The 26,529-nt window shown below is 53.6% G+C and overlaps 1 protein-coding gene and 1 long non-coding RNA gene across 3 annotated transcripts; both read left to right on the forward strand.

Annotated features, from left to right (window-relative positions):
• Positions 1 to 1,886: 1,886 nt before the first annotated feature.
• Positions 1,887 to 7,558, forward strand: LOC129201091 (E3 ubiquitin-protein ligase RNF213-like). The gene is made up of 5 exons (XM_054812258.1): positions 1,887 to 1,917; positions 2,072 to 2,289; positions 2,999 to 3,137; positions 3,421 to 3,600; positions 7,174 to 7,558. Exons 2-4 carry the CDS (start codon positions 2,131 to 2,133, stop codon positions 3,423 to 3,425), a joined length of 303 nt encoding a protein of 100 aa, XP_054668233.1. The 5' UTR covers positions 1,887 to 1,917; positions 2,072 to 2,130; the 3' UTR covers positions 3,426 to 3,600; positions 7,174 to 7,558.
• A 12,604-nt stretch (positions 7,559 to 20,162) lies between these two features.
• On the forward strand, positions 20,163 to 25,960 carry LOC129201090 (uncharacterized). Of its 2 annotated transcripts, XR_008575275.1 has the most exons (5): positions 20,163 to 20,319; positions 20,474 to 20,691; positions 21,401 to 21,539; positions 21,823 to 22,002; positions 25,576 to 25,960. It is a non-coding gene; the product is annotated as an uncharacterized LOC129201090 (long non-coding RNA). The 2 variants fall into 2 exon arrangements; XR_008575274.1 differs by having other exon boundaries at positions 20,163 to 20,691.
• The last annotated feature ends 569 nt before the right edge of the window (positions 25,961 to 26,529 follow it).

The raw sequence follows: 26,529 nt of genomic DNA on the forward strand, positions 1-26,529 counted from the left end.
TATGTTGTGATGAGAAGTAACCATTTAGGGAGCCTTTGGTCTCGGACACACCCATTTAGAGTGATTTTGGGCTCTGAAACACCCATTTAGGGAGCTTTTGGTCTCAGACACACCCACTTGGGGAGCTTTTAGTGTGAGAAACATCCACCTCAGAAACCTCTGGGCTGAAAAACAGCCACTAAGGGAGCTTTTGGGGTCTAAACCAGTGATCTAGGGAGGTTTTGGGGTCTAAACCACTGATGTATGGGGAGACAGTGGGGTAGCCCTGTATGTTAGGGAGTGCTTTGACTATGTAGAGCTTGACACTGGTGGTGATAGGGTTGAGTGTGTCTGGGTAAGAATCGGGGGGGGAGGCCACCAAGGCAGGTGTCACGGTGGGAGTCTGTTACAGGCACATTCTGGGCTCTGCCTTTCAGGACTGGAACTGGTGGTGACAGCCCTGTCCTGTCCCCCTCCAGAGGCAGGAGGAGATGATCATCCCTGGATGACCCCCCCTACCCCCTGGGAGCCCTGGGCCATTTCCCTCTAATGATCAATAAACCCCTTCAGCAAAGCTATGCTCTGGGGGGGTGTGTGTCCCTGTCCATGTCCCCTCTCCTCTGCCAGTGCCCCGGGTCCTCTCTGGCTGCACCACCGCCATGAGCAGAGCGGCTGAGGGAGCCCGGATGCCTGGGGTGTCTCTGTAAAGGAGATCCCCTTCCCACCCACCACGTGGCCCCCGATCAGGGCAGATTAGGGCAAACAGGAGTGTCCCCCCAGGAGGCTGGGAGAGGCAAGGGGCAGACGGTGACAGCCCTTGGGGCACGCGGTGCTTTGGAGGCACAGCGGGAAACAGGTTCTTACCAGGGCTCCAGTGAGCACCATCCCCCACATCGCACAACGGGGTGTCGGGGCAGGAGAGGAGCACGGAGAGGCAGCCTGGAGCCCCGGGTCCTGTGCCCCGCTCTGGGAGGGGTGGTGGTTCCCTGCCCCATGGACTCAGCCCTCCTGGCTTCACAGGAGATTTCAGAGCCCCACGCTGGGCCCATGTGCCTTCCTGGACTCCCAGCCCCACACCCTTGGTGGGGGCACCCCCCATCACAGACCAGGAAGGCAGGTCATGTGCTCCAGACACCGGACGGACCTCTCCCCGTGCCTCGCCATGTGTGGCCCAGCTTTGTGGGACTTTGTGTTCATTATCTCTCAGCTGTCGTTTTGTCTCTCCAGGCAGGCACTGAATTACCGCCAACATTAGGAATCAGCTCCTGGAGGAGTTTAAAATCATGGAGGACAGCGAAGGGTTGAGGGTTGGAAAAGCTCACTGAATGGCAGGTGGAGAATTGAAAACTACCTGACCTTCTCTGTGAAGACCACCAACATGATTGATGCTGTGAGACAGATGCTTCAGCTGCAGGAGGATTCTCAATGACCTGATGGAATACGTCCGTAGGAGATACGTGGGCATCTGTGTTGGTTGCTCTTGGGAAAGTCCACGTGGTGGCTTATCATTAAATCCTATCAGGTGTGATTCCTTCCTTCTCAAAGTTGAGTAACAGGCTGAAGGAATTACTTCCAGCTGCATCCTATTCATCATGGAGGTCTACAGGGATGAATTCAAGAGAAGACTTGGGTTTGAGGCCAAGATCTCATCTTGTTTGAGGAGGAGGAGGTAGAACTGAGCTTCTTTCCTTCTCTTCCCAATAGACACATACTGGTTTTGGTTTTATTGGGGGGTTTTTTTGTTTATTTATTTAGGTTTTTTGTCCAGGAAGAGCAGGAATTCAAGAATAAGCAACTCGATTTTATGACCCAAGACTTAATGAAGGTGAAAAAAAAACCTTTGAGTGACGTTCCCCAGGGGAGTTTTGGAATTTTTGAGGGAACTTGTGGAATGTGTGAGGAAAGGTTTTACCTCCTGGATCAAGACCAGAATAAAAGGTGGGCTGGAAGGAAGGAAGTCATCAGCTACAGCGACAGGAGACCACTTGGTCCTTGTCTGTCTCCACATCCAATAGTGTTAGATGAATCAGAACAGAGAAATTCCTCAACTCTCTCTCTTATTTTTCTTTTTCCTTTACTTTTTTTTCCCCAGACGAGACAGAAATCCCCGTATTTGTGGAACTGGCATCAATTTCTGCCACTAAAAATGACATGTGTATCGATACAGTGAGTTTCTTCCGTGATACCATGGCTGCTTTTGCCCCCATCAGATTAGACCCGAGTCCCACAGCTGAGTTTGACCCGTTCGCTGCAGCTCCATCTTTCGCCAGAGAAGCCATCGCAAAAGACAGTGAACTTCCCAAGAAGCTGGTGAGTCTTCAGGTCCCATGTCCAAAAGTCACTTGGACACTTGCTGTGAGGCCGAGTTGCTCATGTGTAGGTGTCTAATGCCATTTAAGATGATTTCTCCAGGACATCCATGTGGGTCTTGCAGGACCTGGGCAAAATCTGTGCCGTTTTTGGAGTGGAAGCCTGGTGGAACATCTCAAATGACCTTACACGCATGAGTGAGCAGCCAGAGGAGACCCAGTAGGTGGTGTGAATAGGAGGAAACGAGTTCTGGAGTCTACAGTGTAGGATCGCAGAATAACTGAGGTTGGAAGAGACCTCTGGAGATCATCTAATCTAAATCCCCTGCTTCAAATGGAGTCAGGTAGGGCAGGTAGCTCATGGCTATGTCCGATTGAGTTTTGAGCATCTCCAAGGCTGGAAGACTCCAGAACCTGTTTCACATTTTGATAAAAAAGCTTCTGTTTTACCAAAACTCTTGTGTTTGAGCCTTATGCTCTGCTCCCCATCAAAACCAGAGCAGAGAATAAGAGCTTCACCACATGCCAATGCTCTGGGGTGTTAGGAGAAGTCCAACTCTGGGGCTGTGTCTCCTCAGAAGCCCTAAGAAACCCCATCCTCAGAAGAAATAGTCACAGAAACCTCACCAGCATCAAATTTGGGGTGGGGGAGTGTTGCTCAGTGTCCTTCCAGCTGGTTGGTGGGTTTCCCTTTGGTTCTTCTGTCACAGAAAGATTCCTGTGACAACAGAGAGTGGATAAAGATGGTTCACGACTCTCATGGCTCTGTGGAGCATTCTTTGATCTCTCAAGCCGGAAGCATCAACAGAAATGGGGTTTTTTACCATCTCGGCACCTTCAAAATTCAAGGTAAAGGGTCTTCAAGGTGATCTCTTGTCCAGTTGTATTTGTTAATGTTATGGGGAGAAAGGATCTTTCTTGAAATCATCTTCCCATGAGCAATAGATCTCCAGTTGGGTTTGCAACTAGTATGATCTCATACCACCGGTTTTCTGTTAAATCTTGATTATTTTCAGCAGAAAACAGGCTTTTCTTTCCTCCAAGGGGAGTGGTACAAGACATGAGGAGTCCTTTGATCCTTCAAAGCTACGGAAAAGGCCATGCGGTGATGGTTGTCTTCTCTGCTTTCCAGGCTAGGCTAGAAGACTGCGTCTCATTGTGACTGCTCAATGACAGCGAGGAGAGCACATCTCCAGCAGACCAAAAGACCAAGAAATACAGTTTGTCTCAGCTCGTGGCACTCCAGAATGAGCTGACGTTGGTGGCCACCAAGGTTGAGCAAGGCAGGGAGGAGGCAAACCGTTTCCTGGAGGTGAGTCACAGCACAGCACCAACATCTACCTGAAAAATGGCGACGGTTCGGTTTGGGATTTTGCTGGAATTATTTCCGGGAGACTCATCCATGACCTGCAGTTCTGGCCTTCCGTGAGCAGAGGTGTTGCTCTAGGATGACGCCCATTTCTCAAGCGATGGGAGTGGGATTTGTCCATTGTTCCTCACTTCTGGTGCCCAACAGCCCATTCAAGACCTTTCATGCTTAACTATGGATGGACTCCTAGAATGGTTTGGGTTGGAAAGGACCTTTGAAGCCCATCTAGTCCACCACCCCTGCCATGGACAGGGACACCTTTCACTAGATCACGTTGCTCAAAGCCCTATCCAATGTGACCATGAACACTTCTGGTGATGGGACATCCACAGCTTCTCTGGGCAACCTGTTCCAGCATCCCACCCTCCTTATTGTACAAAGTTTCTTCTTTATAGACGATCTAAATCCACCCTCTTTCATGTTAAAACCATTGTCCCTTGTCCTGTTGCCACAGGCCTTTGTAAAAAGTCTCTCTCCATCTTTCTTCTAAGATCCGCCTTATTGAGCAGCCACGAGAACGTCTCCCCGGAGCCTCTCCAACTGAACAACCCCGACTCTCTCAGCCTTTCTTCACAGCAGAGGTGTTCCAGCCCTCTGACCGTTCCTGTTCTCCTCTTCTGGACCTGCTCTAACAGGTCCGTTTCTTTCTTGGAATCGTACAATTGTTTCGGTTGGAAAAGACAAAGATCACCGAGTCCAACCGTTAACCCAACACTGCCACGTCCACCACTAAACCACATCCCTGAGCACCACGTCTATGTGTCTTTTAAATACCTCCAGGGATGGAGAGGAGGGGACAGGAGGGACCTGTAGGCCAGGCAGGGACCTGGTGGCACCTTTGACTCGTCACAAAGCAGGAAGCAGGGGGGAAAAAAAAGGAAGAAGAGGGAAAAAACCCTGTATCTTTCCTTTGGGAAGCGACATCGCCATCCCACCACGCTGGCAGGAGCTTTTGGGGTCTTGCAGAAGGTGCAGAGTGAGGTCCCTGTTGGCAGCAGTTCCCCCGGGGGGAGCTGAGCCCCTTCCTTAGGTCCTGACTCAGCTTGGCTGAACCAACTTCTTTTTTTCCACCCAAAAAGTTCTTCTTAGAGTAAAAGGCTGAGGGGAGACCTTGTTGGTCTCTACAACTACCTCAAGGAGGTTGTAGTGAGGTGGGTGTTGGTCTCTTCTCCCAACAGGACAAGAGGAAATGGCCTCAAGTTGCATCAGGGCAGGTTTAGGTTTGATATTAGGAGAAATTTCTTCACCGAAAGAGTGGTCAGGCATTGGAACAGGCTGCCCAGAGAGGTGGTGGAGTCCCCATCCCCAGAGGCATTCAAAAACCACGTAGACGTGGCACTTTGGGACGTGGGTTAGTGGACATGGTGGTGTTGGGTTGATGGTTGGACTTGATGATCTTGGAGGTCTTTTCCAACCTTAAAGATTCTATGATTCCTATTGGTTTTCTTGGGCTGGCCTTCTGAAGTTACCTCATTCTCTTGGAATTGTTTCCTTGGTCCTTTTCTTCCTCATCCTGCTTGCATCTGCCCGTTTCGGAGAGTTCTGTGTTAGCAACACCAACTTTATCAGAAAGTTTACTCTTGGTCAGCTCTTGCGGCCTTGGACTAACTCCTTTACGTCTGGTGCTAAGCGAGGTTATTAACCCTAACGATTCCCAACACACGTCATAGAATCATAGAATCATGGAATCACGGAATCATAGAATCATGGAATCATGGAATCATAGGATCATGGAATCACAGAATCATAGGATCATAGAATCATGGAATCTTAAGGTTGGAAAAGACCTCTAAGGTCTTTGGGGTCAACCCACCACCACCACGTCCACTAAACCATGTCCCGAAGTGCCACGTCTACACGTTTTTTTAACGGTGTCACTGCAAGCTGTAACGGAGCAACTCTGAGAGAGCGGACAACATCTGGGGGGCATCTTCTTGGAGGTTGTTGGGAAATTCCTTTGGTCCATCGAAATAGCAGCAGATGCCAGAATTTAGGGCAACTGAACCTTTTGCTTCTCCTTGTGTTGAGGGCTTCCAACAGTAACGTGGAAAGACAAACGCCATAGCCTCAAACATACACCCCCCACACTTTGCTCGTTCTTTCCTCAACTTTTATTGCTGAGCATGATGTCATATGGTATGGAATGTCCCTTTGGTCCTTCGGGGTCAGCTGTCCCGCCTGTGTCCCCTCCCAACTTCTTGCCCGTCCCCAGCCTACTCGCTGGTGGGGGCAGGGTGAGAAACAGAGAAGGCCTTGATGCTGCGTGTTTTGGGTTTGCGTGGCAAGGTTTTGGTAGCGAGGGGGCTACAGGGGTGGCTTCTGCGAGAAGTTTCTAGAAGCTTCCCCTGTGTCTGATAGAGCCAATGCCAGCCGGCTCCAAGACGGACCCGCCGCTGGCCAAGGCCAAGCCAATCAGCGCCTCTGGGATAACATATTTAAGAAGGAAAAAAATAAAAATACCGGCAGCTTTTGCAGTCGGAGAGAGGAGTGAGAAGATGTAAGAAACTCTGCAGACACCAAGGCCAGTGCAGAAGGAGGGGCAGGAGGTGCTCCAGGCGCCAGAGCAGAGATCCCCCTGCAGCCCGTGGTGAAGACCATGGTGAAGCAGGCTGTCCCCCTGCAGCCCATGGAGGAAGGATGATGGTGGAGCAGATATTCCACCCGTAGCCTGTGGAGGACCCCACGCCAGAGCAAGGTGGAGGAACCTGAAGGAGGCTGTGGCCCGTGGGAAGCCCGTGCTGGAGCAAGCTCCTGGCAGGACCTGTGGACCCATGGAGAGAGGAGCCCACGCCGGAGCAGTTGGTGAAGGACTGTAGCCCGTGGGAAGGACTCACGTTGGAGAAGTTGGTGGAGGACTGTCTCCCGTGAGAAAGACCCCACGTTGGAGCGGAGGAAGAGTGTGAGGAGTCCTCCCCCTGAGGAGGAAGGAGCAGCAGAGACAAGGTGTGATGATCTGACCACAACCCCCATTCCCCGTCCCCCTGTGCCGCTGGGGTGGGAGGAGGGAGCAAATTCGGAGTAAATTTAAACCCGGGAAGCACAGAAGGCTGGGGGAGGTGTTTTAAGATTTGGTTTTATTTCTCATTCCTCTGTTTTGATTGGTAATAAATTGGATTTTTTTTTTTTTTCTAAATCAAGCCTGTTTTGCCCATGACAGTAATTAGGGAACGATCTCTCCCCGTCCTTATCTCGACCCACGAGCCTCTTGTTATATTTTCTCTCCTCTGTCCAGCTGAGGAAGGCGGGGGGGGGGGAGTGATGGAGCAGCTCCAGTGGTCACCCCACCACATTGGGAAGCACTGCTGAGCGATAACTACGACGTTGGTGTGTTATCAGGACTGGTTTGGTCACAGATCCAACACACGGCACCGTACGGGCTGCTATGGAGAAAATTAACTCCATCCCCGCCAAAAGATGTTGGTGCAGGGGGCAGACGGGGATTTTGGAACAGGACTGGGGAGAAAGGGTTGAATGTTTCCCAGGACAAGAGTCGAAATCTCTCTCCTCTCTCCCCAGCTGTGCTGTCTCCTGCCTGATGTCATAATGCACCTTCAAATGATGCGGGCTGATGTCACAGGGGGATGCCCCACATCACAGGGAGGTCTCCCCAGCGCCACGTGGGTGCTGGCATTTCCCGGCGAGGCCTGGGAGCTGCTGGGCACTGCTCAGGGGCTCTCCACTGCTGCCCTTCGGAGCTGCTCCACAGCCAGGAGCAGGGTCAGGAGGCAGCGGGGCTGTGCTGGGGGACCCTCGCTGACAGGCAGAGCGGAGGCACGTCAGAGAGGAGTTTTGGGAGAGGAGCTGCGAAGAGCATCCCTTTCCCTGAGCTGAGGGCAAGCAGCCAGCGCGATGGAGGGCTGCTGCACCGTGGCCGTCAGCTTGGAGCTGAGCAGCTCGTTCCCCACGCTCCTGCGGCTCTCCACCAAGGGTAAGGGGTTTGGGAGCTCCTTCCCCAAGGGTTGCACTGGGGCTGTCCGCTGTCAAAAGCTGCGGGGGGGTGGCTGGACAGGGCTGGGGGCTGCCACAAGAACCCTGCCCGAGGGTCCCACACGGCTCGGGGGACAATGTAGCAACCAGAACTCCCCGCTGCCCGCAGCCCCCAGGCTCCCATGGGCATGGCTTGGTCCCCTGGCGAGGGGGGCCACCCAGGGCCAGCTTTTCCTGGGAGCTGGTACCTCTTGGGGTTCTGGCTCTGGGATGAAAAGGGGTCCTGCATCCCAGGGGCTGGGGTGTCCTTCAGCTCTCACAGGGCTCTCGTGAGGCAGCTGGAAATGCCTCTGCTGTAAATCAGCCCTCGACTTTGAACTAGTCTCCTCTGGGAGAACCTCTGTTCCTTCCCTCTGGAGCCTCTTGTGCTGCCAGGCTGGCAGATCACATCCTGGGCTCTGGGGTGTCATCCCTTTCTGGGGGTTAGGTGGCCACAGCCCTGATCCGGAGCCCGTCCCACGTCCCCATTTCTGCTCCAGCCCTGCCCCGGGAGCAGAGTAAGGCGGGCAGTGTGAAATGGGGGCACAGCCCCCTTGCCGAGAGACTGTGAGCTGGCTGGCCTGGAGCCTGACCCCTCTTTCCCTTGCTTTCCAGAGGTTGTGGCTATCTGGGACGCTGTGTCCGCGTACATCCTGACACAGATGAAGCTGGACAAGGTGGGTTGGCCTCTTGGTCTCTCTTTGTCCTGGACAGCCTGGGCGCTGGGGAGCGATCCCTCCCTGAGCATCGTGGCCGCACACCGAGACAGCCTCATGTACCCACAGCTGCTGCTTGGTCAACCAGGAGAAAAATCAAGTCTGGACCTAGTCTGAGGAAGTATTCAGTGCACGATGGGGCTTCACTCTTCCCTGTGGTCAGAGTGGAGAGACCAAGCAGAGAGACAGGGGATTATGCTGGGTGCATACCAAGGGTAACGGCTGGGAATCAGTCCCAGGTGTATTCCCTGGGCTGGAAATGTCTGGGATTTTCTCTGGCCAAGGGATGTGAGCAAGTATTTTGAGGAGGGGAAGAAAACAAATGGAGAACATGGGCCTGTTGCAAAGTTTTCACTTTACCCATCTCTGCAGTACTCACTCATCAGCCTTTGGTCTTTTTTCCTGGGCAGGGTGTCCTGCTCACAGGACTTGGGACCTTCGCTGTGCTCCGAGAGCAACTCCAGGGCAAAGAGGCGGCGTATGCGGTTCGAAGACCAGTCTTCCAGCCGGACATCGATGCGTTGCATCTGGAGGAGTTGGTGTTCCCTACAGTGGTTATCCCTGGTGAGAAGGCAGTGGCCACCCTCCACTTTCCCCCTCCACGTCCGGGGGAGGACGTGTGCTCTCTGCTCTTTGGCAAGGGCTGGGAGATGTCGGGAATGGCCTCCAAAGGTCGGGGGACAGCTTGAGCTCCCCCAAAACAAACCACTCCCCGAGAGCTGCTTTATAAACGACCGTTTCCCTGGCATGTTGTTACGAATCTTACACGGAAATTTGGCCTGCTGTTGCAGTGACGATGTTCCTCCTCCTCGCAGGCAATGTCAAGATCCAGCCACTGAACTACAAGTGGCTGTCGCGAGCCACCTGCTTCCCGCAGCACGTGGTGGCGGAGTGCGTGCGAGAGACCGTACACTTGTACTCGTTCCAACTGCAGAACGGGCGGCGCCTCGCCTTCGCCTTCAAGGACATTGGCGTTCTGTCCTGCAAAGACGACGTCCTGTGCATGCGGTTTTATTACAACTGTGTCACAGGGCTGGAGAGGAAGGCCAGCCGGATTGCGCTGCTTCGCACGGTAAGTTGCTCAGGTTTTGAGGGCTGCTTCCGTTCTTTGGGAGCTTATTGAAGGGCGAGCAAGCCAATCGCCCTCGGCCAGCCTGGACGTGGCAGGCCAGTCAAACACCTCTCCCCACGCTCGCCCCCGCTGACTTCTCCATTAGCAAAGAAAGTTTCTTCTGAGTTTCTGGGTCCTTGCCCTGCAAAAAGCCCGGCACTGTTATTGCGCAGTCTCAGCGTTTGCCGTGCAGCTTCTCCAGAGCAGAGCAAGGGCTAACGCTCATGGAGGAGGATTTGGAAGACTGGTTTGGAGAAGTGGCTTTCTTTTGGAGCGGGAGACAGGTCTGCTTCCTTTGGGAGCCAAAAGAGAACTGCCTTGGAAACCTTCTGACAGCTCCGTGTCACTTTGCAGAGGCTGTGGATGCCAGGTGCAGAGGTCTCCGGTGGAGCAACCACCGCTCGGGGGATGCAGGCTGCGCCTGCCCAAGCGTTCCCGAGGTGAGTGCCTTTCCTCTGCAGCCCTCGACCAACCAAAGTCCTGAAGCGACTGGTTTCTGGTTAAATAACGCTGATCTGGGGCTACGCGTGTGTTCTCCTGGACCGACCGGGCATCGTGATCGCGTTTCTCACGCCCAGCCTGCCGTCCTTTCCATCAGAGAGAACCAGCTGCACACGGAGAGGACCTTAAGCTATATTTTCTGGTGTTGGGGGCAGATTGCCAAGAAAACCTGTGCACGGCCACCAAGGAAAAGGGATGCCGTGCCTCGCACGACAGTCAGGAGGATTAGTGCTGGGGAGCTGCAGAGGGCAGGGGTCACCCTTCTTCAAGCCTGTGTCCCCATTTGCTTTCCAGGTTTAAGTTCCTTGTGATCAGCAGATCGGTGGCCAAGGCGTTCTCCACCTGGCACAAGAAGGCTGCAGGAAAGCACAGGATCAGCAGAGGTACGGGAACAGGTCCCGCTGTCCAGGTGGGCCCTGCCCCACACTGGGTGACCGCAGCCCCGTTAAAACGCACTCCCCACGGGGCTGCTCTGAAGAGCTTCCTTCTTTCCCAGCTTCCCAGGGGTGTCCTGACAAGCTGCTGCAGAGGCGCGTGAAGCTCTCCCTGCCCGTACTGCCAAGCCAGGGGCCAGGCACCAGGCAGCCAGACATGGAGAAGAAGACTTCTGCCAGGTGAGACCCTTGTGGGAAGAGATGAAAGGGGTCCTTGCACCCATGTAGGAGAGACATCCCGTTTGGACAGTGGCTGTAGGGACTCGGGAAGGTCCCTGGCACAGGCCCCATGCTTTGTATGAGCTTCTTTGCCCCATCGCAGGCCCCGTAGTGGGGAAGGTGGTGGACGTTGAGTGCTCCCCACATCACTTTGCTTGCCCTTACAACAGACCTGAGGTGCAGTCCTCTCCCATCTGTCCGATGGGGCTCAGGAAAGGCTCCCCCTTGCCATGGGAAACGGCCCCACCTCCCCCGCTTCTTCTGCCAGCCTGGGGAGCTTTGATACCCGATGAAAGTGGGAGACCAAATTGCCCCGTGCTCGTGCCGACTCCTCCTGGTGTCTCTTTGCAGCGTGCTCCCGCCATGTCCAGGCAGCTCCCCCAAGACGAAGGAGGCAGGCAGGCAGGAGCCATTTCCTCCAGCCAGGCCCACTGCTGCAATCCCGTCCTCCGAAGGCTGCAAGAGAGCGCTGCAGGTACGTGCTGTGCCTTGCTGTAACTACCGTGCCGCTGAGACTCGGCTAAAGCCTCTTTGTGCAGAGAGCCGATCTGAAAGGATCCCTTGGCGTGCGTTCCTTGTAACCTGCCTGTCACCCCCTTCAGATCTTCTTCACAAAAAGTAAGGTGCTACACACCCTTCTCGCCTGTTATTGTCCCAGGGGTTCATAGACTCATAGAATCATTAAGGTTGGAAGAGACCTCTAAGATCATCAAGTCCAACCGTCAACCCAACACCACCATGCCCACTAAACCATGTCCTAAAGTGCCACGTCTACACGTTTTTTGAACACGTCCAGGGATGGGGACTCCACCACCTCTCTGGGCAGCCTGTTCCAATGCCTGACCACTCTTTGGGTGAAGAAATTTTTCCTAATGTCCAATCTAAACCTGCCCTGACACACCTTGAAGCCATTTCCTCTCGTCCTCTCGCTTGTTATCTGGGAGAGGAGACCAACACCCACCTCACTACAACCTCCTTTGAGGTAGTTGTAGAGAGCGATCAGGTCTCCCCTCAGCCTCCTCTTCTCCAGACTAAGGTTGCCATGAAACACTTTATTCTGGCCAGGGGCTATGGAAAATGTCCAAGTCCTTCCTAGGCGCTTGGCAGTGGAGGTCTTTGGTCACTCAGCCGTGCTCGCCATGCGTTGGCGTGACTCCACGGCCCCTGACCTGGTAGGGGCAAAGCGCTGCCGACCGACCGGCTGAGGCAAGGGGCACCACCACGGGTCAGAGCCGAAGGAAGCTGCTGCAGGAGCTGAGACTAATCCTGCCTGCTGCTGCGTTTCCGTCCCCTCCAGGAGGTCTGGCAGCTGTCTGCAGAGTGGGAGCAAGTGAAGACGCGGTGGCAAGAGCGACGACAGCAAGCGAAGGCAGAATGGGCGGCGTGGGAAGCCTGGGCTGCAGGGGAGGATCGCCAGCCACCCCAGGTACGGGCAGTGATTGACACCGCTGAGAGCAGCAGCGACCCTCTCTGTCGGGGGTCTCCAGGGGGTTGGAGCAGGACTGACACCCAGCTGCAGGGCAGGGGTTTGCCTGCTCATCCCCGTGGGGGAGAGATGGGCAGCAGGATCCGAGGGGCAAAAGCAGCCATCAGCCGTGGTGACGGGCACGTGGTGCTTAGTCTGCCGGCTCCCAGGTCCTGCTGCAGGCTCCTTTCAAGAGGTCCTCTGGGGAACGGCACCTCTGTCTGCCGTCTGGTTTGCTGAGAGCATCTCCTCCTTGGCAGGCACTCGGCACTGGAGGCCCTTGGATTCCCCACCCTCCGGCCCAGCCCAGGAGAAAGGAGGTCAATGAGAGGTGGAGGAAGACGGAAAACCCTCTCCCAGCAGAGGAGATGGCAGCAGCAGCCCAGCTGAAGAGACTCCAGCCTGAGTAAGTGTGCGCTGGCTCTGGACACAGCCTGGGGTAGTCGAGCAGCCATGACCCCGCAGAGATGTCCAGGTCCCCCGTCCCTGCATCTGGGGCTTGCGTAGGACAGATGCTGAGGGACGATGTTTCCCTGTCGTTGCAGCCACCTTTCCCCACGAGCGGTCCAGGTCCTCAACAGGCTGGAGCCGCACCAAGCGCGGAGGAACATTTTCAGGCACGTCGCTGAGAACAACAGGCGGCGTCAAGAGCGGCAGAGGCAGCTCCCCTGGTAACTATCTCCAAAAAGGCACGGTGCTTCCTCCGGCTGCAAGGCCCATCCCTCCACGGAGGGCAGCCCTGGGGGGAAAGAGGGCATTTCTCTGACAGCCCTCGTGTGGCAGAAGCGGGTTTTGGAGGGTGGGTTTGGGCTGGACCTCCCTGACACCCAAGGGGCACTGCCTGGGCACCCAGAACTGGCTTTCCATGTGGGATGTAAAAGTCCTGTCTGAAGACAGAGGGATCCCTGTGATGGCTGGCTCTCCCCTTTCCAAACAGAGAGCACGTCCTTCCCTTGCAGAGTCCTGCCCCAAGACACCTTGCCCCGAGGGCGGACACCTGTATGGGACATCCAAGGTCTCAGCTCCACCTGACTCAGCCCCAGGCTGACCAGCTGCACCTGGGACCTTCTCCTGGGCTTGGGCATCAGGGGCCTCTCCCACTGAAGTGACACCTTGAAGCTTCATCGCAAGCAGATGCCATCATGGGTGGCCTGAGCTACGCCTGCAGGATTTCTCTGCCTTCTCTCTGTCCATACAATCATTTGCTTTTCTTTCTTCCTCCCTACAACTAGATGCTGGTACCGCAGCAGAGGGGAAGGTGCCGGGAGCGGTGGCTGTTAGCGAAGGCGCTTGGAGGCTTCTCAGCTGCCAAGATCCACCTCTAAAGACAAAATAAAGAGGTCTGGAGCTGTTCCCATCTGGACTGGCTGGTCTGTGCCTGGTGATGGATCCATCTAAAGGGATTGCACACACACACCCCACGGGTGATCCCAGAACTGCTCGCAGGGGCAGGAGGGAATAAAGTCCACGCACACCCCACAGCGCGAACACGTGCACATCCCAACACACAGGCAGGACGATGCAGGTGGTGCTCGCGCTCTCCCCGGGAAACCAGCACAGAAAGAACCAGTGAGAGAAGCCTCCTGTTCACAGCTCTGGTCCTCGTGGGGGACCTGAACCACTCTGGTGTCTGCTGGAGGGACAAATCCAGCAGGGATGGAGCGATCCAGGAGATTTCTAGTGCACATTTCCTGGCAGGGGTGGTGGAGGAAAGAAGGAGGAGAGGTGCTCTGCTGGGCCTGGCACTGGTGAACAAGGAAGAAGTGGTTGGGGATTTGAAAGGCAGCGGCAGCCTTGGCTGCAGTGACCCTGAGGTGGTAGAGTTGAGGATGGGGAGGGGAGGGGGCAGGGCAAAAAGCCAAGAGCACAGCCCTGGCTTCCAGGAGAGCAGAGTTCCACCCCGTGAGAGACCCCACCTCTGCTCCCTCCTCTGGCCAGGCCCAGCCTTGGGAACCAGCTGGTGGCCACAAGGAGACAAAACAAGGTGGGGGAAGAGTGGGGTGGGGAGGCACGGCAAGCATCCGTTCAGAAAAATTGGCTGCTGGGCTGTCTGCGTCTTCCCCAGACAGGGAGATTCCCTGAGCCGTGGTTGACAGCTCCGAGCGATAAGGGTGTAAATCAACTTTTGCGAGAAACTCCCTCAGCGCTAAAAACTGTAATGCTGCCTTTTTGAGGTCCTCCTTGAGTAAGTTCACGGGCAGACCTGTTAACACGTGCTGTTACCTTACTCAAAGTTGGAGGATTTTTGCAGGGAAGCACCCAACAAATGAAAACACGTCGGGGCTCTGGGCAAGTGTCTCGTAAAGAACTGTTTCACTAAGCCTTAAAATTGGGGGTGCCCCCACGCCAAATCGATGGGGTACCCTATGCTCAATTAGCAGCGATAGTCCAGCAGAAAAGCAAGGAAAGAGCGGGAAAGGAGGGGCTGCTTAAGCCGCAGGAACAGTGTCCTTACAGTCCCCTGAGACAGGAACTGAGAAAAATGGATGGACAACATCAGGAGCAGGGAAAGGTGTGGCAGGGACCATAGAGGAGCCAGCAGGGTCCCTAAACCAAGACCGGCTCTCCTTAAAGAATAGCAACCTTTTAATCTCCCTTAAGGCCCTGAAAGCAGACTCACTCGACTTTATCGTGGATACGGGAGCACAAATGTTCCCCCAAAAGTACTGTAGAAGCAGGGGGATTCAATAGCGCAGTTTAGGTAACTTTGGGCTCAGCAATACCCACTTAGAGAGCTTTGGGGCTTAAAGCCAGTAATTCAGCATGGTTTTTGTGATCAGACGTAACCATTTAGGGAGATTTTGGGCTCACATGCAGCTATTTTGGGAGATTTTTGGAGCCCAGGGAGCTTTTGGGCTGAGAAACAGCCACTTAGGGAGCTGTGGGGCCGAGAAACTGCCACTTGAAGCCATTTTGCATTCTGAAGCACTGATTTAGGCAGCTCCTGGGCTCAGAAACAGCAATTTAGTGAGCTTTTGGGCTTCAGGAAACCCATTCAGAGAGCTTTGGGGTCCTAAACACTGAGTTTGGGAGGTGCTGGCATCCTGATCTTCTTTTTAGGGAGCTCTGGGGCTCCGAAACACAACATCAGGCACTTTGTTGCTCAGAAGCATAAATTTAAGGAGCTTCTAGCCATTTTTTTGTAATCAGAAATAACCATTTAGGGAGCCTTTGGTCTCAGAGGCACCCATTTAGGGTGATTTTGGGCTCCGAAACACCCAGTTAGGGAGCTTTTTCACTCAGACACACCCACTTGGGGAGCTTTTAGTGTGAAAAACATCCACTTCAGAAACTTCTGGGCTGAAAAACAGCCCCTAAGGGAGCTTTTGGGGTCTAAACCAGTGAACTAGGGAGGTTTTGGGGTCTAAACCACTGATGTATGGGGAGACAGTGGGGTAGCCCTGTATGTTAGGGAGTGCTTTGACTATGTAGAGCTTGACGATGGTGGTGATAGGGTTGAGTGTGTCTGGGTAAGAATCGGGGGGGAGGCCACCAAGGCAGGTGTCACGGTGGGAGTCTGATATAGATCACCTAAGTAAGACACACTTACTTAGGGGCCTTGTTGCTCAGAAGCATAAATTTAGGGAGCTTTTGAGGTCAAACCCAGAAATTTAGCAATTTTTTGTGAAGAGACTTAACCATTTAGGGAGCTTTTGGTCTCAGACACACCCATTTAGGGTGATTTTGGGCTTAGAAACATCCACTTAGGAATCTTCTGGGCTGAAAAACAGCCACTTAGGGAGCTTTTGGTTTCTAAACCACTGATTAAGGAAGCTTTTGGGGTCTGGAAAACACAGTTTGGGAGCTTTCAGGATCTAAACCACTGATTTAGTAAGCTTTTGGTCTTCAAAACCATGATTTAGGGTAAGAATTGGGGGGAGGCCACCAAGGCAGGTATCACAGTGGGAGTCTGTTATAGACCACCCAAGCACGATGAAGAGTTGGCTGACATAGTCTATAAGCTGCTGGGAGAAGTTTCACGCTCGCTAGCCCTTCTTCTCGTGGGGGACTTCAAGTCAGCAGATGTGTGCTGGAAATACAGCACAGCAGAGAGGAAACAGTCTCTCCTCCTCACCCCCCGGGGGAAGGCGAGGCCTGAGGAAGGCCCTGGGTGCTGGGCTCAGCACGGGCGGTGTGACCGGGGGCAGAGCCCTGTCTCCTGCCAGGTGCCGGCCCGGCCGACGCCAGCGGCTCCCGTCACGCAGCTCCTGCCGCCCAGGGCTGTGGCTGGAGCGCAGGCAGACCCGCATTTTGGGAAAGACTTGCCAAGGCAGAGCAAATCCAGGGCAGCTCCCTCCTGTCCCCTCCCCTCCTGTCATGTCCTCTGCCTCCCCTCTGCCTCCCCTCCCTCCCTGAGCGGGCCAAGACCCCAGGAGCGGACCGAGGGAGGGCAGAGCTGAGAGAACAGCTCCAGGTGAAATGGCCCTTCCTGAAGGCCGTGTCTGCACCGGCACAGTGTCCTGGCTGGCTGAGGCGTAGCTGCGGTCAGGGGGCGAGATGCCATGGCCGGCGGGCTGGGTTGGGTGAGCGCAGCAGGACGAGGCCTGTGCCCCGACAGGGCCCTTCCCAGGGCGGCCTGACTCCTCTGGAAAGGGCCTGGACAGAAGCTTCTGGCATTGGACTTTTGCTCTGAAGGTGCCCGAACTAAACCCCCAGAAAGCTACAGGATCATGACAGGCAGCTCTTCCTGCCCAAAATCACCCCCCTCCATCAGCGGGACCCAGCCCCGGGGTCTGTGGCAGCACGGGGGGCAGCAGGCGCAGGGCAGCTCCGTGAGGAGAGGCCCGGGCTGCCCCAGAGCCTTGCAGCTCACAAACACCCATGTAGGGATTTTTTGGGCTCACAAACAGCAAATTAGGGAGGTTTAGGGATTCAAAGAAGACATTCATGGAGCTGTGGGATCAGACAGAGCCTTGTAGGGAGATTTTGGGTTCACACACACCTATTTAGGGAGATTTTGGGCCCAGACAGTGCCACTCAGGGAGCCGTTAGGCTGAGAAACAGAAACTTAGGAACGTTTTGGGCTGAAAAACAGTCACTTGGGGAGCTTGTGGCGTCTAACCCACTGACAGAGGGAGCTTTTGGGGTCTGAACAACTGATTTGTGGAGCTTTTGGGCTGAGAAATGGCCACTTAGGGAGCTTTTGATTTCTAAACCACTGATTTAGGAAGCTTTTTGTGTCTGGAAAACACAGTTTGGGAGCTTTCGGGATCCAAAACACCGATTTAGAGAGCATTGGGGCTCAGAAAGAGCAATTTAGTGAGCTTTTGGGCTTCAAAAGCATAGTTTAGGGAGCTGTGGGCTCAGAAACAGCAATTCGGCGAGATTAGGACTAAACCGACTTCTTTAGGGAGCTTTTTTTCCTGAGAAACACCCATTTAGGGTTTTTTTTTGGCTCAGAAACAGCAATTTAGGGAGGTTTTGGGGTTCAAAGAAGCCATTCATTGAACTTTAGCGCTCAGAAACACCCATGTATAGACTTTTTTTTGGGTCAGGAACAGCCAGCCACTTAGGGAACTCTTGGGCTGAAAAACAGCCACTTAGGGAGCTTTTGGGCTGAGAAACAGCCACTTAGGGAGCTGTAGGGCCGAGAAACTGCCACTTGAAGCCATTTTGCAGTCTGAAGCACTGATTTAGGTAACTCCTGGGCTCAGAAACAGCAATTTCGTGAGGTTTTGGGCTTCAGAAAACCCGTTCAGGGAGCTTTGGGGTCAGAAGCACTCAGTTTGGCAGCTTTTGGGATCCAAACCCACAGTTTAGGTAGCTTTGGGCTGAGGAATACCCACTTAGGGAGCTTTGGGGCTGAAATCCAAGAATTCACACCCATTTGGGGAGGTTTTGCACTCAGAAAGACACATGTAAGGCGATTTTGAGCTCAGAAAAAAACAAAGTGAGGAGCTCTTGGGCTCAGAAAAACCAGTATGAGGAACTTTTGGGAGTCACAACAGCAATTGAGGGATCTGTGGGGCTTAACCCAGGAATTAAGGGAGCTTTGGGCTCTAAAAACAGATATTTTGGCAGCTTTGGGTCTCAGAAGCAGGGATTTAGGGAGCTCTTGGGCTGAGCAACACTCACTTAGGGAGCTTTTGGGCCTCCAAAACACTTATGTAGGGCGCTTTGGGGCTCTGAAACAGTGTTTTGGTAACTTTCGAGATCCAAAACTTTGATTTAGGGAGTGTTGTGGCTCAGACACATCCATTTAAGGAGATCTGGCAGTCAAAACCACTTATATGGGGAGCTCTGGGTCTCAGAAACACTAACATAGGGCGCTTGGTTGCTCAGAAGCATAAATTTAGGGAGCTTTTGGGCTCAAAATCAGTAATTTAGCAAGGTTTATGTTGTGATGAGAAGTAACCATTTAGGGAGCCTTTGGTCTCGGACACACCCATTTAGAGTGATTTTGGGCTCTGAAACACCCATTTAGGGAGCTTTTGGTCTCAGACACACCCACTTGGGGAGCTTTTAGTGTGAGAAACATCCACCTCAGAAACCTCTGGGCTGAAAAACAGCCACTAAGGGAGCTTTTGGGGTCTAAACCAGTGATCTAGGGAGGTTTTGGGGTCTAAACCACTGATGTATGGGGAGACAGTGGGGTAGCCCTGTATGTTAGGGAGTGCTTTGACTATGTAGAGCTTGACACTGGTGGTGATAGGGGTGAGTGTGTCTGGGTAAGAATCGGGGGGGGAGGCCACCAAGGCAGGTGTCACGGTGGGAGTCTGTTACAGGCACATTCTGGGCTCTGCCTTTCAGGACTGGAACTGGTGGTGACAGCCCTGTCCTGTCCCCCTCCAGAGGCAGGAGGAGATGATCATCCCTGGATGACCCCCCCTACCCCCTGGGAGCCCTGGGCCATTTCCCTCTAATGATCAATAAACCCCTTCAGCAAAGCTATGCTCTGGGGGGGTGTGTGTCCCTGTCCATGTCCCCTCTCCTCTGCCAGTGCCCCGGGTCCTCTCTGGCTGCACCACCGCCATGAGCAGAGCGGCTGAGGGAGCCCGGATGCCTGGGGTGTCTCTGTAAAGGAGATCCCCTTCCCACCCACCACGTGGCCCCCGATCAGGGCAGATTAGGGCAAACAGGAGTGTCCCCCCAGGAGGCTGGGAGAGGCAAGGGGCAGACGGTGACAGCCCTTGGGGCACGCGGTGCTTTGGAGGCACAGCGGGAAACAGGTTCTTACCAGGGCTCCAGTGAGCACCATCCCCCACATCGCACAACGGGGTGTCGGGGCAGGAGAGGAGCACGGAGAGGCAGCCTGGAGCCCCGGGTCCTGTGCCCCGCTCTGGGAGGGGTGGTGGTTCCCTGCCCCATGGACTCAGCCCTCCTGGCTTCACAGGAGATTTCAGAGCCCCACGCTGGGCCCATGTGCCTTCCTGGACTCCCAGCCCCACACCCTTGTTGGGGGCACCCCCCATCACAGACCAGGAAGGCAGGTCATGGGCTCCAGACACCGGACGGACCTCTCCCCGTGCCTCGCCATGTGTGGCCCAGCTTTGTGGGACTTTGTGTTCATTATCTCTCAGCTGTCGTTTTGTCTCTCCAGGCAGGCACTGAATTACCGCCAACATTAGGAATCAGCTCCTGGAGGAGTTTAAAATCATGGAGGACAGCGAAGGGTTGAGGGTTGGAAAAGCTCACTGAATGGCAGGTGGAGAATTGAAAACTACCTGACCTTCTCTGTGAAGACCACCAACATGATTGATGCTGTGAGACAGATGCTTCAGCTGCAGGAGGATTCTCAATGACCTGATGGAATACGTCCGTAGGAGATACGTGGGCATCTGTGTTGGTTGCTCTTGGGAAAGTCCACGTGGTGGCTTATCATTAAATCCTATCAGGTGTGATTCCTTCCTTCTCAAAGTTGAGTAACAGGCTGAAGGAATTACTTCCAGCTGCATCCTATTCATCATGGAGGTCTACAGGGATGAATTCAAGAGAAGACTTGGGTTTGAGGCCAAGATCTCATCTTGTTTGAGGAGGAGGAGGTAGAACTGAGCTTCTTTCCTTCTCTTCCCAATAGACACATACTGGTTTTGGTTTTATTGGGGGTTTTTTTTGTTTATTTATTTAGGTTTTTTGTCCAGGAAGAGCAGGAATTCAAGAATAAGCAACTCGATTTTATGACCCAAGACTTAATGAAGGTGAAAAAAAACCTTTGAGTGACGTTCCCCAGGGGAGTTTTGGAATTTTTGAGGGAACTTGTGGAATGTGTGAGGAAAGGTTTTACCTCCTGGATCAAGACCAGAATAAAAGGTGGGCTGGAAGGAAGGAAGTCATCAGCTACAGCGACAGGAGACCACTTGGTCCTTGTCTGTCTCCACATCCAATAGTGTTAGATGAATCAGAACAGAGAAATTCCTCAACTCTCTCTCTTATTTTTCTTTTTCCTTTACTTTTTTTTCCCCAGACGAGACAGAAATCCCCGTATTTGTGGAACTGGCATCAATTTCTGCCACTAAAAATGACATGTGTATCGATACAGTGAGTTTCTTCCGTGATACCATGGCTGCTTTTGCCCCCATCAGATTAGACCCGAGTCCCACAGCTGAGTTTGACCCGTTCGCTGCAGCTCCATCTTTCGCCAGAGAAGCCATCGCAAAAGACAGTGAACTTCCCAAGAAGCTGGTGAGTCTTCAGGTCCCATGTCCAAAAGTCACTTGGACACTTGCTGTGAGGCCGAGTTGCTCATGTGTAGGTGTCTAATGCCATTTAAGATGATTTCTCCAGGACATCCATGTGGGTCTTGCAGGACCTGGGCAAAATCTGTGCCGTTTTTGGAGTGGAAGCCTGGTGGAACATCTCAAATGACCTTACACGCATGAGTGAGCAGCCAGAGGAGACCCAGTAGGTGGTGTGAATAGGAGGAAACGAGTTCTGGAGTCTACAGTGTAGGATCGCAGAATAACTGAGGTTGGAAGAGACCTCTGGAGATCATCTAATCTAAATCCCCTGCTTCAAATGGAGTCAGGTAGGGCAGGTAGCTCATGGCTATGTCCGATTGAGTTTTGAGCATCTCCAAGGCTGGAAGACTCCAGAACCTGTTTCACATTTTGATAAAAAAGCTTCTGTTTTACCAAAACTCTTGTGTTTGAGCCTTATGCTCTGCTCCCCATCAAAACCAGAGCAGAGAATAAGAGCTTCACCACATGCCAATGCTCTGGGGTGTTAGGAGAAGTCCAACTCTGGGGCTGTGTCTCCTCAGAAGCCCTAAGAAACCCCATCCTCAGAAGAAATAGTCACAGAAACCTCACCAGCATCAAATTTGGGGTGGGGGAGTGTTGCTCAGTGTCCTTCCAGCTGGTTGGTGGGTTTCCCTTTGGTTCTTCTGTCACAGAAAGATTCCTGTGACAACAGAGAGTGGATAAAGATGGTTCACGACTCTCATGGCTCTGTGGAGCATTCTTTGATCTCTCAAGCCGGAAGCATCAACAGAAATGGGGTTTTTTACCATCTCGGCACCTTCAAAATTCAAGGTAAAGGGTCTTCAAGGTGATCTCTTGTCCAGTTGTATTTGTTAATGTTATGGGGAGAAAGGATCTTTCTTGAAATCATCTTCCCATGAGCAATAGATCTCCAGTTGGGTTTGCAACTAGTATGATCTCATACCACCGGTTTTCTGTTAAATCTTGATTATTTTCAGCAGAAAACAGGCTTTTCTTTCCTCCAAGGGGAGTGGTACAAGACATGAGGAGTCCTTTGATCCTTCAAAGCTACGGAAAAGGCCATGCGGTGATGGTTGTCTTCTCTGCTTTCCAGGCTAGGCTAGAAGACTGCGTCTCATTGTGACTGCTCAATGACAGCGAGGAGAGCACATCTCCAGCAGACCAAAAGACCAAGAAATACAGTTTGTCTCAGCTCGTGGCACTCCAGAATGAGCTGACGTTGGTGGCCACCAAGGTTGAGCAAGGCAGGGAGGAGGCAAACCGTTTCCTGGAGGTGAGTCACAGCACAGCACCAACATCTACCTGAAAAATGGCGACGGTTCGGTTTGGGATTTTGCTGGAATTATTTCCGGGAGACTCATCCATGACCTGCAGTTCTGGCCTTCCGTGAGCAGAGGTGTTGCTCTAGGATGACGCCCATTTCTCAAGCGACGGGAGTGGGATTTGTCCATTGTTCCTCACTTCTGGTGCCCAACAGCCCATTCAAGACCTTTCATGCTTAACTATGGATGGACTCCTAGAATGGTTTGGGTTGGAAAGGACCTTTGAAGCCCATCTAGTCCACCACCCCTGCCATGGACAGGGACACCTTTCACTAGATCACGTTGCTCAAAGCCCTATCCAATGTGACCATGAACACTTCTGGTGATGGGACATCCACAGCTTCTCTGGGCAACCTGTTCCAGCATCCCACCCTCCTTATTGTACAAAGTTTCTTCTTTATAGACGATCTAAATCCACCCTCTTTCATGTTAAAACCATTGTCCCTTGTCCTGTTGCCACAGGCCTTTGTAAAAAGTCTCTCTCCATCTTTCTTCTAAGATCCGCCTTATTGAGCAGCCACGAGAACGTCTCCCCGGAGCCTCTCCAACTGAACAACCCCGACTCTCTCAGCCTTTCTTCACAGCAGAGGTGTTCCAGCCCTCTGACCGTTCCTGTTCTCCTCTTCTGGACCTGCTCTAACAGGTCCGTTTCTTTCTTGGAATCGTACAATTGTTTCGGTTGGAAAAGACAAAGATCACCGAGTCCAACCGTTAACCCAACACTGCCACGTCCACCACTAAACCACATCCCTGAGCACCACGTCTATGTGTCTTTTAAATACCTCCAGGGATGGAGAGGAGGGGACAGGAGGGACCTGTAGGCCAGGCAGGGACCTGGTGGCACCTTTGACTCGTCACAAAGCAGGAAGCAGGGGGGAAAAAAAAGGAAGAAGAGGGAAAAAACCCTGTATCTTTCCTTTGGGAAGCGACATCGCCATCCCACCACGCTGGCAGGAGCTTTTGGGGTCTTGCAGAAGGTGCAGAGTGAGGTCCCTGTTGGCAGCAGTTCCCCCGGGGGGAGCTGAGCCCCTTCCTTAGGTCCTGACTCAGCTTGGCTGAACCAACTTCTTTTTTTCCACCCAAAAAGTTCTTCTTAGAGTAAAAGGCTGAGGGGAGACCTTGTTGGTCTCTACAACTACCTCAAGGAGGTTGTAGTGAGGTGGGTGTTGGTCTCTTCTCCCAACAGGACAAGAGGAAATGGCCTCAAGTTGCATCAGGGCAGGTTTAGGTTTGATATTAGGAGAAATTTCTTCACCGAAAGAGTGGTCAGGCATTGGAACAGGCTGCCCAGAGAGGTGGTGGAGTCCCCATCCCCAGAGGCATTCAAAAACCACGTAGACGTGGCACTTTGGGACGTGGGTTAGTGGACATGGTGGTGTTGGGTTGATGGTTGGACTTGATGATCTTGGAGGTCTTTTCCAACCTTAAAGATTCTATGATTCCTATTGGTTTTCTTGGGCTGGCCTTCTGAAGTTACCTCATTCTCTTGGAATTGTTTCCTTGGTCCTTTTCTTCCTCATCCTGCTTGCATCTGCCCGTTTCGGAGAGTTCTGTGTTAGCAACACCAACTTTATCAGAAAGTTTACTCTTGGTCAGCTCTTGCGGCCTTGGACTAACTCCTTTACGTCTGGTGCTAAGCGAGGTTATTAACCCTAACGATTCCCAACACACGTCATAGAATCATAGAATCATGGAATCACGGAATCATAGAATCATGGAATCATGGAATCATAGGATCATGGAATCACAGAATCATAGGATCATAGAATCATGGAATCTTAAGGTTGGAAAAGACCTCTAAGGTCTTTGGGGTCAACCCACCACCACCACGTCCACTAAACCATGTCCCGAAGTGCCACGTCTACACGTTTTTTTAACGGTGTCACTGCAAGCTGTAACGGAGCAACTCTGAGAGAGCGGACAACATCTGGGGGGCATCTTCTTGGAGGTTGTTGGGAAATTCCTTTGGTCCATCGAAATAGCAGCAGATGCCAGAATTTAGGGCAACTGAACCTTTTGCTTCTCCTTGTGTTGAGGGCTTCCAACAGTAACGTGGAAAGACAAACGCCATAGCCTCAAACATACACCCCCCACACTTTGCTCGTTCTTTCCTCAACTTTTATTGCTGAGCATGATGTCATATGGTATGGAATGTCCCTTTGGTCCTTCGGGGTCAGCTGTCCCGCCTGTGTCCCCTCCCAACTTCTTGCCCGTCCCCAGCCTACTCGCTGGTGGGGGCAGGGTGAGAAACAGAGAAGGCCTTGATGCTGCGTGTTTTGGGTTTGCGTGGCAAGGTTTTGGTAGCGAGGGGGCTACAGGGGTGGCTTCTGCGAGAAGTTTCTAGAAGCTTCCCCTGTGTCTGATAGAGCCAATGCCAGCCGGCTCCAAGACGGACCCGCCGCTGGCCAAGGCCAAGCCAATCAGCGCCTCTGGGATAACATATTTAAGAAGGAAAAAAATAAAAATACCGGCAGCTTTTGCAGTCGGAGAGAGGAGTGAGAAGATGTAAGAAACTCTGCAGACACCAAGGCCAGTGCAGAAGGAGGGGCAGGAGGTGCTCCAGGCGCCAGAGCAGAGATCCCCCTGCAGCCCGTGGTGAAGACCATGGTGAAGCAGGCTGTCCCCCTGCAGCCCATGGAGGAAGGATGATGGTGGAGCAGATATTCCACCCGTAGCCTGTGGAGGACCCCACGCCAGAGCAAGGTGGAGGAACCTGAAGGAGGCTGTGGCCCGTGGGAAGCCCGTGCTGGAGCAAGCTCCTGGCAGGACCTGTGGACCCATGGAGAGAGGAGCCCACGCCGGAGCAGTTGGTGAAGGACTGTAGCCCGTGGGAAGGACTCACGTTGGAGAAGTTGGTGGAGGACTGTCTCCCGTGAGAAAGACCCCACGTTGGAGCGGAGGAAGAGTGTGAGGAGTCCTCCCCCTGAGGAGGAAGGAGCAGCAGAGACAAGGTGTGATGATCTGACCACAACCCCCATTCCCCGTCCCCCTGTGCCGCTGGGGTGGGAGGAGGGAGCAAATTCGGAGTAAATTTAAACCCGGGAAGCACAGAAGGCTGGGGGAGGTGTTTTAAGATTTGGTTTTATTTCTCATTCCTCTGTTTTGATTGGTAATAAATTGGATTTTTTTTTTTTTTCTAAATCAAGCCTGTTTTGCCCATGACAGTAATTAGGGAACGATCTCTCCCCGTCCTTATCTCGACCCACGAGCCTCTTGTTATATTTTCTCTCCTCTGTCCAGCTGAGGAAGGCGGGGGGGGGGGAGTGATGGAGCAGCTCCAGTGGTCACCCCACCACATTGGGAAGCACTGCTGAGCGATAACTACGACGTTGGTGTGTTATCAGGACTGGTTTGGTCACAGATCCAACACACGGCACCGTACGGGCTGCTATGGAGAAAATTAACTCCATCCCCGCCAAAAGATGTTGGTGCAGGGGGCAGACGGGGATTTTGGAACAGGACTGGGGAGAAAGGGTTGAATGTTTCCCAGGACAAGAGTCGAAATCTCTCTCCTCTCTCCCCAGCTGTGCTGTCTCCTGCCTGATGTCATAATGCACCTTCAAATGATGCGGGCTGATGTCACAGGGGGATGCCCCACATCACAGGGAGGTCTCCCCAGCGCCACGTGGGTGCTGGCATTTCCCGGCGAGGCCTGGGAGCTGCTGGGCACTGCTCAGGGGCTCTCCACTGCTGCCCTTCGGAGCTGCTCCACAGCCAGGAGCAGGGTCAGGAGGCAGCGGGGCTGTGCTGGGGGACCCTCGCTGACAGGCAGAGCGGAGGCACGTCAGAGAGGAGTTTTGGGAGAGGAGCTGCGAAGAGCATCCCTTTCCCTGAGCTGAGGGCAAGCAGCCAGCGCGATGGAGGGCTGCTGCACCGTGGCCGTCAGCTTGGAGCTGAGCAGCTCGTTCCCCACGCTCCTGCGGCTCTCCACCAAGGGTAAGGGGTTTGGGAGCTCCTTCCCCAAGGGTTGCACTGGGGCTGTCCGCTGTCAAAAGCTGCGGGGGGGTGGCTGGACAGGGCTGGGGGCTGCCACAAGAACCCTGCCCGAGGGTCCCACACGGCTCGGGGGACAATGTAGCAACCAGAACTCCCCGCTGCCCGCAGCCCCCAGGCTCCCATGGGCATGGCTTGGTCCCCTGGCGAGGGGGGCCACCCAGGGCCAGCTTTTCCTGGGAGCTGGTACCTCTTGGGGTTCTGGCTCTGGGATGAAAAGGGGTCCTGCATCCCAGGGGCTGGGGTGTCCTTCAGCTCTCACAGGGCTCTCGTGAGGCAGCTGGAAATGCCTCTGCTGTAAATCAGCCCTCGACTTTGAACTAGTCTCCTCTGGGAGAACCTCTGTTCCTTCCCTCTGGAGCCTCTTGTGCTGCCAGGCTGGCAGATCACATCCTGGGCTCTGGGGTGCCATCCCTTTCTGGGGGTTAGGTGGCCACAGCCCTGATCCGGAGCCCGTCCCACGTCCCCATTTCTGCTCCAGCCCT

The sequence above is a fragment of the Grus americana genome, unplaced genomic scaffold, assembly GCF_028858705.1.
Source record: "Grus americana isolate bGruAme1 unplaced genomic scaffold, bGruAme1.mat scaffold_776, whole genome shotgun sequence".
NCBI classification, from domain to species: domain Eukaryota; kingdom Metazoa; phylum Chordata; class Aves; order Gruiformes; family Gruidae; genus Grus; species Grus americana.

Coding starts and splice junctions, on each gene's coding strand:
- LOC129201091 (XM_054812258.1), top strand. CDS start 2,131: ATGTGTATCGATACAGTGAGTTTCTTCCGTGATACCATGGCTGCTTTT. Junction 2,290..2,998: donor GTGAACTTCCCAAGAAGCTG/GTGAGTCTTCAG, acceptor CTTCTGTCACAG/AAAGATTCCTGTGACAACAG.